The sequence below is a fragment of the Octopus sinensis genome, unplaced genomic scaffold (genome assembly GCF_006345805.1).
Source record: "Octopus sinensis unplaced genomic scaffold, ASM634580v1 Contig00870, whole genome shotgun sequence".
Lineage (NCBI taxonomy): Eukaryota > Metazoa > Mollusca > Cephalopoda > Octopoda > Octopodidae > Octopus > Octopus sinensis.
Genome location: NW_021824349.1, coordinates 2,501 through 15,574, shown reverse-complemented (window position 1 = coordinate 15,574; position 13,074 = coordinate 2,501). Strand labels below are relative to the sequence as shown.

The window sequence follows — 13,074 nt, the reverse complement described above, 5'->3', positions numbered from 1 at the left end:
CCCATGAGCAAACGAAGAAAGATATAACCAAGTCCACTGCCAAATACTAATGATTAATTCATTTCCTGGTCAAATAACAATGACTAACTTCCATTAAATAATTTGAACGCAACGATGTCAGTGTGCACACAAGGCAGAGTGAAGAGGCCTGAGAGAAGTGTTAGACATAAGAAGCATCAGATGTGGTGTACAAGAGAGACAACTGCACTGGTATGGTTATGGGTATGGATGAGGAGAATTGTGGGAAGAAGTGTTACACCCTAACAGTGGAAGGAACCCGTGGAAAGGGGTGACCCAGGAAGACAGGGGATGACGTGGTGAAACGACCTTCGAACGTTGGGCCTCACAGAGGTAATGGCAAGAGACAGAGACCTCTGTAAATATGATGTGATTAAGAGGACCCGGCAAGTGAAGTGAGATCGAGCTGTAGCATATACCAGTGTCACATAACCAGCCCTTTTTAAAAGTACCCTTGAATCACAGAGTGATAAGTTGCACTTGAGAAGAATTTCTGAGTCAAGTAAAACCAGAAATCACAAATCAAAATCAAATCAAGATCGAAATCAAAATGGAAATTGTAATTACGGCCGATGCCAGTGCCGCCTGGCTGGCACCCGTGCCGGTGGCACATAATAAGTACCATTCAAACATTGTTTGTTGCCAGTGCCGCCTGACTGGTTCCCTGTGCCGTTGGCACATAAAAAGTACCTTCCGAACGTGGTTAATGCCAGCCCCAACTTCAACTGGCTCCTGTGTCGGTGGCACGTAAAAAGCACCCACCACACTCTCGGAGTGGTTGGCGTTAGGAATGGCATACATATGTGGAAACCTTGCCAGATCACATTGCAGCCTGACGCAGCCTACTGCCTTGCAGTGAAATCGTCCGACCCATGCCACCATAAGAAACGGATGTAAATGATGATGGTGATGATGAAGATGATGCGTTCTGTGACCAAATGACAAAATTAACTCTATTGGTCTTCTAATTTGAACATTATTACCAACAGCATTAACCTCAATGGGTATTTCATAAACTCACAGTAAATCGATATCTTTAATTCAATTATTATAGAGATAATTGTTCAATTGGAAAATAGGAATGGAAGCTGTTTTCAGTTATTCTTTCAAGCAGAATATACTCGGGGAAGAAAACCTTACAGAAATCAATTGGGAACTATTATTTTATACTCACCAATTGCCTGAGATGCAAGCCCCTAATTCCTGACATGTAGCCTCTTTTTTACACACTGTCTTCAGACTTTGGAGCCCCTGAAATAAATATTTCCAAGTTTTACATTTGATATTAAAAAGTCTGTATCTTTATTTTTATTAATCTCTATCTTGTTATGTGAGACATTCAATTTCTGACCTTACTGGTCAAATGTTGACCATTATGGTTTTGGTCAATATTCTGTACTTCTACAGTGGTCCCATGTAATAGCTCAATATGTCCACAATAAAACAGACTACCTTCCTAAATCCACCCTCTCTCTCTCTCTCTCTCTCTAGAAACACATTAAATATTCTAACAACGTACTAATTATCTCATTTATTAACACTTGATAAGAGTTTTCTCTTAGCTTTGTCTTTCTTTTCTTATAACTGTGCCAAATCTATGGCATGGCACAGTCCTCTCATCTCTAGAATTCACTAATCAACATTCCTCTCTAATTAAGTAAAACTGAGGTCATAAAGACATGTCTTTATGTGCATACCCTCCACCCCGCACACAATCTGTCCCTGAAATCATCTCCACATGATCCCTAACAATTGTAAAATGTTAGGTGAGGGTACACAATGTCCTATGACAAATAAGTTTACATTTCAGACATACAAATGTAAGAGAGTTAATAATTATAGCTTATTAATTATCATGATAATTGGGTATATACACTACCGTCAGAAATTAATTAGCACCCTTGATTGCTCACCATGAAGCATGGTGGGGTGGTCTGGATGGTGTGAGTGGGGGCGTTCAGCTACAGTTGTGTTGGGCGGCTCTATGCCGTCGAAGCAACATAACGCAGCAAAGTACGTTGAGATATACGGGATACCTCTTTGGTGGCGAGAGAGTACGTGCTGGCCAGTCCACATGACCGAACCCTATTGAGAACCTCTGGAGTCGATTGGGTAGGGATTTGAATGTGCAGCAATCAGGAACCGAACGACTGCTGTTTGGGGCACTTCTTTTGCTGCATGAGGGGCCATCCCTGCACAGTACCTGCAGGCACTCATAGACAGCATGCACCCGCGTAGCAGCTTCATGCCTGCCAAAGGAGGAGCAACAAGATATTGACTAAATTTCACGATTAATATCAATTGTGGTGTGCTGGGATATGTTTTAATAAATTTTTGATTAAAACGAGTTCGTTTCTGATAATAAGTTAATTAAATTAAGAAAATGTAAGAATGTACAAATTTGAGAAGTGCTAATTAATTTCCGACGCAAGTGTTATGTGTAAATGGCACTGTGCTTGACGGTGCAATACTAGATATCAATATAGATTGTATTAAATCTGAGTAAAGAACATATAACTTCATTACAATGAATATAGATTTGTTCTCAGCACAGCTAATAATATTATGGTAGTTCCATGAGCAAACGAGAGAAAGATATAACCAAGTCCATGCCAAATACTAAGATAATTCATTTCCTGGTCAAATAACAATGACTAACTTTCATAAATAATTGAACGCAAACGATGTCAGTGTCCACACAAGGCAGAGTGAAGAGGACCTGAGAGAAGTGTTAGACCTAAGAAGCATCAGATGTGGTGTAGAAGGAGAACAATTGCACTGGTATGTTCATGGTATTGGATGAGGAGAGCTGTTGGAAGAAGCGTTACACCCTAAGAGTGGAAAGAACCCTTGCAAAGGGGTGACCCGGAAGACAGGGCATGACGTGGTTGAAACGATCTTCGAACGTTGGGCCTCACAGAGGTAATGCAAGAGGGACAGAGACCTCTGGAAATATGATGTGATTAAAGGACCCGGCAAGTGAGGAGTGAGATCAGAGCTGTAGCATATACCAGTGGTCAATAACCAGCCCTTTTTAAAAGTACCCTTGAATCACAGAGTGATAAGTGCGCTTGAGAAGAATTTCTGAGTCAAGTAAAACAAAAACCAGAAATCACAAATCAAATAAATTAAGATCGAAATCAAAAGGAAATTGTAATTATGCCGATGCCAGTGCCGCCTGGCTGGCACCCGTGCCGGTGGCACATAATAGTACCATTCAAACATTGTTGTTGCCAGTGCCGCCTGACTGGTTCCCTGTGCCGTGGCACATAAAAAGTAACTTCCGAACTTGGACAATGCCAGTCCCAACTTCAACTGGCTCCTGTGTCGGTGGCACGTAAAAGGCACCCACCACACTCTCGAAGTGGTGTCGTTAGGAATGGCATACATATGTGGAAACCTTGCAGATCACATTGCAGGCTGACGCAGCCTACTGCCTTACCAGTGAAATCGTCCGACCCATGCCACCATAAGAAACGGATGTTAAATGATGATGATGATGATGATGTGATGAGTTCTGTGACCAAATGACAAAATTAACTCTATTGTGTCTTCTAATTTGAACATTATTACCAACAGCATTAACTCAATGGGTATTTCATAAACTCAGTAAATCGATATCTTTAATACAATTATTATACAGATAATTGTTCAATTGGAAAATAGGAAAGGAAGGCTGTTTTCAGTTATTCTTTCAAGCACAATATACTCGGGGAAGAAAACCTTACAGAAATCAATTGGGAACTATTATTTTATACTCACTATTGCCTGAGATGCAGCCCCTAATTCCTGACATGTAGCCTCTGTTTGTACACACCTGTCCTCACAATGTGAGACATTCAATTTCTGTGTTACTGGTCAACTGTTGACCATTATGGTTTTGGTCAATATTTCTGTACTTTCTACAGTGGTCCCATGTAATAGCCAATATGTCCACAATAAAACAGACTAACATTTCTAAATCCACCCCTTCTCTCTCTCTCTCTCTAGAAAGAAACACATTAAATATTCTAACAATGTTGCAATTATCTCATTTAATTAACACTTGATAAGAGTTTTCTCTTAGCTTTGTCTTTCTTTTCTTATAACTGTGCCAATCTATGGCATGGCACAGTCCTCTCATCTCTGAATTCACTAATCAACATTCCTCTCTAATTAAGTAAAACTGAGCCCTAAAGACATGTCCTTTATGTGCATACCCCACCCCGCACACAATCTGTCCCCTTAAAATCATCTCCACAAGCCAAATTCCATACACCCTTCCCCAACATGATCCCTAACAAGATATAAATGTAAGGTGAGGGTACACGATGTTCCTATGACAACATAAGTTACCATTTCATACATACAAATGTAAGAGAGTTAATGAATTATAGCTTATTAATTATCATGATAATTGGGTATATATGTGATGAAATGGCACTGTGCTTGACGGTGCAATACTAGATATCAATATAGATTGTATATAATCTGAGTAAAGAACATATAACCTTCATTACTATGAATATGATTGTGTCTCAGCACAGCTAATATTATGGTAGTTCCATGAGCAAACGAAGAAAGATATAACCAAGTCCACTGCCAAATACTAATGATTAATTCATTTCCTGGTCAAATAACAATGACTATCTTTCATTAAATAATTTGAACGCAACAATCAAGACCAAAGGTGAAACACTCAGAAAACTGTGCCTCTTTTAGCATTAATATCATCTAAAATCTAACAAGAGTGAGAAAAAGAATGACTATGGATGGTAAATGTTGTTCAAACAATGTAATAAGTGTATATTATATATATGTTACAAGAAGGATTTGTGTATTCAAGTCAAATTCATTTCTGATTGTATATTTTGTATAAACACCAATATTTGTTTAAATATAAACAGATATTCACGGTTCAATACTAAATTTAACATTTAATAAAATTAAGTTCATGATGAATATTCTTATACAGAGTTAACATTTAATTATAATTTTCTAATTTGCAACTACAAAATGTATTCTAACCAGAGACATTGAGGGTACACAACCCCAGAAAATACAAAATATTACGACAGACATCTGGCTACATAACAACATCAAGAATAACCTATCAGAAAACTTACGAAAGATCTTAGTAGAAAAACAAACAACTATTTTATTAATTCACGAGTTTACACCTAAAATAATAAATTATAGTTCCCTCTTCCAGAAGACAATATTAACTCTATTGTGGCTTTTAATTTATCCATTTACCAACATGTGAACCATGACTTTATGAAATTTCAGTAATTTTTTAATACAATTACTTTAGAGCTAAACTTTCAAATGGAAATTAGAAATGGGATTTGTTCTCCACCATTCTAATACGCAAAATAGTTCAGGTGAAGATAAAATCTATAGAAATTAATTAAGATCTCTAATTTTAAACTCATCAACTGTCTCTGCCACAGTCTGCACTCCCTTCTCTTCAAACTTTGGACTCTCTGAAATATGTGTCTCCAAGTTTTATATTTATTTATAGCACAATCCCTTTATATTTATTAATAATCTATATTTTATTAATGAGAAACATTCATACCATCAATGGCCAACCAGCGATCATAATGCTTTTGGTCAATATTTTTATACTTTCAACCGCGGACCCATGTAATAGCCAATATTTAGCTCCAAAACGAACTCTAGTTGATCTTTGTAAATTTCCTCTCTCTGTTAAGATATCCTACATAATCTAACAATGCTGTAATTATATCACTTAATTATCACCTAATAACAGTTTATCTGTAGGTTTTGGTTTCCTTGCTTATATCTATGCCAAATCTATTGCATTTTCAAAACCCTGATCTTCTAACAACCTGTTTGATTCCAGTGTCAACAAATTTATTCATCAAAGATATAACAACAAACACATGTCACAACCACTTCAAGAAGGAGAAGCATACACCTAATCTCTTTGTTAAACATTGTTGCTGATAATCCCTAATTTTAACTTCACAGTTCACCAGAATGCCATCTTATTCAGGATATATTTGAAGGTTTCATGATCTGGTTGCTTGACAAACAAAACTGTCTCTATTAGCCTTAATATCCTCCAATTACAAACATAACACATGGAATTGTGTGTTAAGGTCTCTCAAACTAGTGAAACTAGTGACATATTTTTACTCCTTTAAAATATTCTACTGAATTTAATACTTTACCAAAGATGACACTGATGTCCTTGTAAGTACTGTTGTATTTAATTATCTTCTAACAACTCATAATTAATTATAGAGTTGATGGAGATTTCTTGATACTTCAGTTACTCACTAATTATCTTGCAGAATCCTCCATTATTTTTATGTTGCAGACTACAACCCTCTTGAAGTGTGACATGTTTCCTACTTGGATAAGGTCAATGTTTAGTGGATGTAGTGTGAGAGATGTGCTATTACAGAGAACAGACACTAGGAACACCTTTTATCATAAATCTGCCAGATTATGGCAGACCTCTGTCTACATAACAACATGAAGTATATTATTCTACACAATAAGGGCAATGGGACAAGCAGGACAAACAGACAGATCAGCAAAGAATATTCTTACCAACTCGACCTCTGCTTGTTACAGGTTTCAAACACCTCAGGCATCGTTTAAGTGGAACGTTTGAACATTCTTCACATGTCAGAAGGTGTCACAGGGATGAACTTTTGTTGTGGCCTCTTTATTTCTGCACAACAAACATCTGTGGACAAAACAGAAACATCCAATCAATAACATTCATTTATAATAAAATATTATATTATTTACATGTTCGGAATAGAGAATATTATAAGATACATCAGTAACTACCAAGAGTAGAGCAGAAACTCTTCTTTAAATATTTACATACATACAGCATTTTGTGTAGTTAAGGACGCAGAAACACACACACACACACACATACATACACACACATGCATACATACATTGATAATGTTTGTCTTGACCCTGATACATCATAGAAATTGGTTGACACCCAGTGAACTGCATATATTCCAGAAATATATTTCACTTCTAACATCGAACTCATTTCTTCTGAACAAATATATCTACACAGGTTTCTTTAGAGACACATACTTTATTATATACATCCTGTCTCCATAGATTAGCAGATGAGGTGTCCAGTACCTGGTCAGCTGGTTCTGTTGCTATAAGATGGTAGGGGTTCGATCCCCTGCTCGCAATTAATCGGATGCACCTTTGCATCGTTAATTAGCTAGAGGAAGTGTTCTCTTGGGGTTAAACATTCGCAGTAGAGTCCATTCGAACAGATACTCATGTTGGTGTGCCTACGAATATTACTTATATATATTTTCGTCCGGAAAACGGATGTTAAATGATGATGATGATGATGATTAATATCTATCATATATATATATATATATATATATGTGGAGGCACATATATATATATATATGTGGAGGTACAATGGCCCAGTGGTTAGGGCAGCGGACTCGCGGTTGTAGGATCACGGTTTCGATTCCCAGACTTGGCGTTGTGAGTGTTTATTGAGCGAAAACATCTAAAAGCTCCACGAGGCTCCAGCAGGGGGTGGTGATCCCTGCTGTACTCTTTCACCACTCTTTCTTCTGTTGGCCTGCTCGCTTAGCCAGTGGGGTGGCGTCATTCGAAGGCTAAAACAATGCGAACGCATTGTGACCGGCGATGTGTAACTACATCTGATGGACTGGTCGGTCACGTGATCACGTGATATATATATATATATATATATATATATATATATATATATATATATGTATGCATGATAGGTCGCGCCAGCATTAGCGCAGGTCATGTTTAACGTAATCCCACTACCGGGCGAATCAGGATGCGGACATATGACCCACTCGAGGAGAGAGTTGCTGTTTACGGGGACATATCCTGGTGTTGGAGTTTTATCCGGGATTTCTTGAAGGATTTTTCCAAATACTTCTTGAACTTTATGGGGGTCTTTTTCTGCTTTAATGTATTTTGGTGTAATGCTAATGGAGCGGGGCCACTTGAGGTGAAATAATTTTGCCGTATTGTTGTTATGTGATGCGAGTTTGATTTATGTTGTGGGCAGATAATACGGGATCCAGGCCTTGGGTATATCTTAAAGCTGATGCCAACATCATTTGGGCAATGCTGATGAGATATTTTCCACCATGATTTTGGGAGGCTTTATTATATGTATCGTGCATGTAGTTCTAGTTTTCTGTCCCTTATTTTGCCCTTTCCAATAATATCAGCTGCGCTCTGTAGACATATTATTATTATTATCGTTATTATTATTATTATTATTATTAAAACATTCACATAAACGATTATTTGTAAAAGCAAATAAAATCTTCTGAAGTGTGTCAATTGAATAAAGCAGAACAATATTATATACAGTCCAAAAATCAATATCTATAAACAATATCTGAATTTCAACAAAGAAAGTTTTGTATATTCACTTAGGGGGAAATGTGCCTGCTTCTTAAGTAGCTCATACAGAGAGATGTATGGCAAAGAAATTGCCAAATCTTATAAAATAAGGGAGTCAAAGGCGACTAAAGCACCTAGTAATGGTATATGTGTTACTTGAATTATTTACGTTTCCTGACAGCTTTTTTTTTCTATGAAGATATGTGGCAATATTCCATCAGTATTTGCAGAAATATAATATATACACTGTTGTGTGTGTGTTTGTAGGTTAATTTTCTATGAAATCATTCTTAATATTGACTGATTCGGACTTAGAAGAGTGAGAAAAAGATGTTGGTAGACAGATAAATTCCACTTAATTCTAAGTAACAGTTTCAAAATGGAATTCATTCACTTCATTATTTAGATCTATATTTTCGTATTGATCACAAATCTTTAAAATAGGGAACGAAGAGGGGTAGGGGGGTGGACAGTGAAGTATAACTGGCAACACTACGAATCATGTGAATATAATCAAAATCATTTTCTTTCTTTGATCTCCTGAGAACTGCATATTGTTTATTGTGTGGCCTTTGACAAAAACACTAGCGACAGTATGATGTATGGGTAGAATCAAAACGAAATAAACATATAAACATGATTATATACAAAATAGAAAATGTACTGGTTTATCTGTTCCATTGCCAGGAATACTTACTGTGGTGGTAAAACGCTTTTAATTTTCTTCTCAAATTTGGGTCCTTAATGAGGTCCAATGGTGTGTTATTTTTGTTGTTTTTATGGTGAAAGTCCGCTCCCTGGCTGGCGAGATATCTCGCAACCACTACACCAGAGAGCATTTCATCCTCTTTCAGGTTAAGGGCAGTGCAGCACTACAAATGATGAAATATAAAATGATGACAATATTACACAAATATTCAAAACAAATGCCCCTAATTACACAAAAGTTCATCTAAATTTACTCATAGGTTGTTTATCCACTAATTAAAGCAATTACAAAGTATTGAGTTCCTACATAATCTTTAATTGAGTCCATTTCCCATTTTCATGTTTTTACTTTATTTTCAACACTGAGACACCCTCTAAATATATTGTCATTACATTGAGCAGGACAAACCGTATTGATTAACATCAAGCTTATTGTTAATTAATGAGTAAATATTTACTTGTCACACAAATATCACAATATATTCAATAGAAAAATCAAATATAGGAAGAACAAACCAACAAGAACCTATCTATATAATTGGCTTGATAAAGGCAAGCATGTGGCATAAGAAGAGTATTGTATATATAATATAACACAACATGAGAAGAAAGAACATAAGTTATATCAGAAACAAAAACACCTATAACATAACAAAGTCAGTACCACACAGACATAACCAAACATATCAATAATGTTTCCATAATTAAGCAAGAAGCATCTTTGAATGATTACGGTAAAGTAAAGGAAGCAGGAATTAGTGTCAAGTCAGAAGAGTAATGGAGGAGTATTTTTAATTACGGACAAGTGAATTTTGGAAGAGGTGACTTGCAAGTCTACCAGATAGATGGAGGAGCATTGTAGAAGATGAAGGAGAATATGTTTTAGATTAACAGAAAAAAAGTACTTTGTTTATCTTAATTTTGAGAAATATAAGGATTATAAAAAACTGCTTCATTTATGAGATGACAGCAAAAAGTCCAGTAATATTGACGTCCATGCTGTTGATGACATCAGATAGCCGAATACAGTGAACGGGCTTTAAACAGCATTTTACAAGATATATACTCAAACTCAAAATCATTACTTGTGTGTGTTTGTCTGTGTGAGTGTGTGTGTGAGTGTGTGTGTGTGTGTGTGTGTGTGTGTGTGTGTGTGTGGTGTGTGTACCTAAGTACAGAACTTAATACTGGAAAACTCACTAAGGACCATGCTTTATTGTATTCATTCTCTAGTGTCTTATCATTGAACATTGTTATGACATGTCCACAAGAAGTCAGTGGATTCATGTTGGTACAAGAAGTAGGATAGAGAGCAGTTTCACTCAGAATTCTTCATAGAATGGACTGGATGTATTTACCATGGCACCAGCACTATAAAGCTCAGACATCTCTTCTATCCTGCATCATTGTTAATTGAGAATAATATCTCCTCTATTAAATAGGCCACTTCGTCACATTGTGATGGCTGTGTTTATATGGCCAACAACCGAGATGGGTCACCTCTCGACCGTGGTGAGACGACATCTTTGAGAGTGAAAGGAGATGGAATATTGTTTGTTACATAATATCACTCGGGTCATAAGGGGAGACTGGATTACGGAATGGTAATGGAGGATGGGGTTGATAGGGGAGAATTGATACATGACAAGCAAAGTTTGTCTGTCTGCTGTCTGCTCTCTCTCTCACACTCCCACAAAGACTCCCAAATATACAAAATCACACAGACACACACACACTCACACACACAGACACACACAGACACACACACACAGACACACACGCATGTATATACACAAACAATTTTAAAACTTACTTCGTTTAGTAAATCCAAGGGTGCACCCTCGGAATTAAACTTTTCTGTTGCCATGGCTAGGTGCAAACAGCTGTTACCTTCACCATCAACAGCATTTATGTCTGCACCCAGGGCTATTAACAGGTGTGTCATTCCGAGGTGACACTGGGAAACGGCTTCAAGCAATGGTGTCCTTTTCTGATTGTTTTGAATATCCAACTGAACAGAACCCTTTGTGGAAGTAAAAATAGAGATGAAAATTTACATGAAAATTTACATGAAAATCAGGATGGATATCAATGTGTCATTATTGTCTTCTACTGTATACTTGATCAAACTGATCATGTACATTTGATGTTTGCCCGTAAAATCAACCTTCGTAAGTTCCTCTAGATGTTGCTATGAGAATGTGTTCTAGACAGGATAAAGATGTCCTAAATAGATTGTTTCAGCTTAATCTACCTTTCTTCCTAACTATAGTAAGTTTTAGGGGAGCTGAACACGAGTGAACACATGATTAACAGATCAAGACTAGTAAAGAAGAATTAAAATTTCTAAAGTATACTTTTGATGTTGCTATAATTAATAAGAAGTTCATAAAACTGTTGAGGTGGTTAGTGTCCACCACCATGAAATTAATGCGCGTGCACACACACATACACAGAGACACACTCAAATATAAATATATATATATATATATATATATATATAAATAATAAATATTAGGGAATAAATCCAAATTTACAGGGAAAAAATCAGATTTAGGATTAAATCCAATTTTATAGTAAAATATTATAAAATATTATTAGAGACAAAACCACTATTTTGCAAAACAAACAAGGAAAGACTTAATCAATACATAAAATTTTAATAATAGTCAAAAAAACCGCCACTACAATTGTTTCTTGTCTTGATCGACAATCTTCAGGTGGACTTCCAATAAGTCAGTTTCGAAGATTGTCGATCAAGACAAGAAACAATTGTAGTGGCGGTTTTTTTGACTATTATAAATTAAAATTTTATATATTGATTAAGTCTTTCCTTGTTTGTTTTGCAAAATAGTGGTTTTGTCTCTATATATATATAATATATATATATATATATATATATATATATATATATATATATATATATATATATATATATATAGTGAGAGAGAGAGAGAGAGAGGAGAGAGATTTATATACATTACTGTTGGATATATAAATATATGTTGAATGAGGAATATGTAAAATGAAGTTCACGAGAAAATTTATCCATCACAACCATTGGTTTGACCCGTGTTGCATCGATTCCTTGCAGGTGGAAGTTCTGGTGTCGCTTGGTATGTTGTTGTTGTCAGTAGGTTCTTGGATTATAGCATTATAGCCAACAACCTCCTGGCAACAACATGCCAAGCGAAACCGAGAATATTTAGTGAGGTTTCTTCTGTAAAACAAGACACCAGATGATATGCATCTGCACCGGAGGATGCAACACATCCAATTGTACAGTATCCAACCCACAAGGGTCCGATGCAAAATGGGTCAATACTCCATTTCCCAATCCCCCATTTGTAATAAAACTCAAAAAACCGTGAAATTCCTAAGGTAGACTAAATGACAATTATATCACTACGTGTGTGTGTGTATGTGTGTGCAGATATACATACATACATACATACATACATACACACATATACATACATACATACATACATACATAACATACATACATACATACATACATACATACATACATACATAGAGAAACTGTGCATAGTTTAGCTGTGCAGCGGATGTTGACGTAAAGTGAAAAATAGAATATCTGGAAATAAACTGAATAATGACATATCTATGTATATATATGTTTTGATTGTAGAAAAGATAAATCCGGAGAAGAAGCACACTCTAAGATGCAGAGCAGTGTATATTTTAAAACTGGGGAAGGCCGGTTTCCGGGATTACCCTTGGTTTCCGGTCCAAAAAGGATTTAGCTTCAGGCGTATCATTAGACCCCAAAACCTGTTGGCCTAAGACCTCTTCCAAATATGGAGGTTGGAAAAGCCCTTCACCTCATACGCCTAATCACGTCCAATAGCTTTTCCAGCTGCATACGGGTGTATAGTTCGTTGGATGACGTGGGGATGTTATTGCTGGAGTATCCGA

General features: G+C 36.4%; 1 protein-coding gene across 1 annotated transcript; it reads right to left on the bottom strand.

Moving 5' to 3' along the window:
- Positions 1-1,187: 1,187 nt before the first annotated feature.
- On the bottom strand, positions 1,188-11,155 carry LOC115226975 (E3 ubiquitin-protein ligase MIB2-like). The gene is made up of 4 exons (XM_036515526.1): positions 10,949-11,155; positions 9,125-9,299; positions 6,583-6,721; positions 1,188-1,269 (listed from the first exon to the last, which is right to left on the bottom strand). Exons 1-3 carry the CDS (start codon positions 11,078-11,080, stop codon positions 6,654-6,656), a joined length of 375 nt encoding a protein of 124 aa, XP_036371419.1. The 5' UTR covers positions 11,081-11,155; the 3' UTR covers positions 1,188-1,269; positions 6,583-6,653.
- Between the last annotated feature and the right edge of the window lie 1,919 nt (positions 11,156-13,074).

Coding starts and splice junctions, on each gene's coding strand:
- LOC115226975 (XM_036515526.1), bottom strand. CDS start 11,080: ATGACACACCTGTTAATAGCCCTGGGTGCAGACATAAATGCTGTTGAT. Junction 9,300..10,948: donor CCTTGGATTTACTAAACGAA/GTAAGTTTTAAA, acceptor CATCATTTGTAG/TGCTGCACTGCCCTTAACCT. Junction 6,722..9,124: donor AAAAGCGTTTTACCACCACA/GTAAGTATTCCT, acceptor TTTTGTCCACAG/ATGTTTGTTGTGCAGAAATA.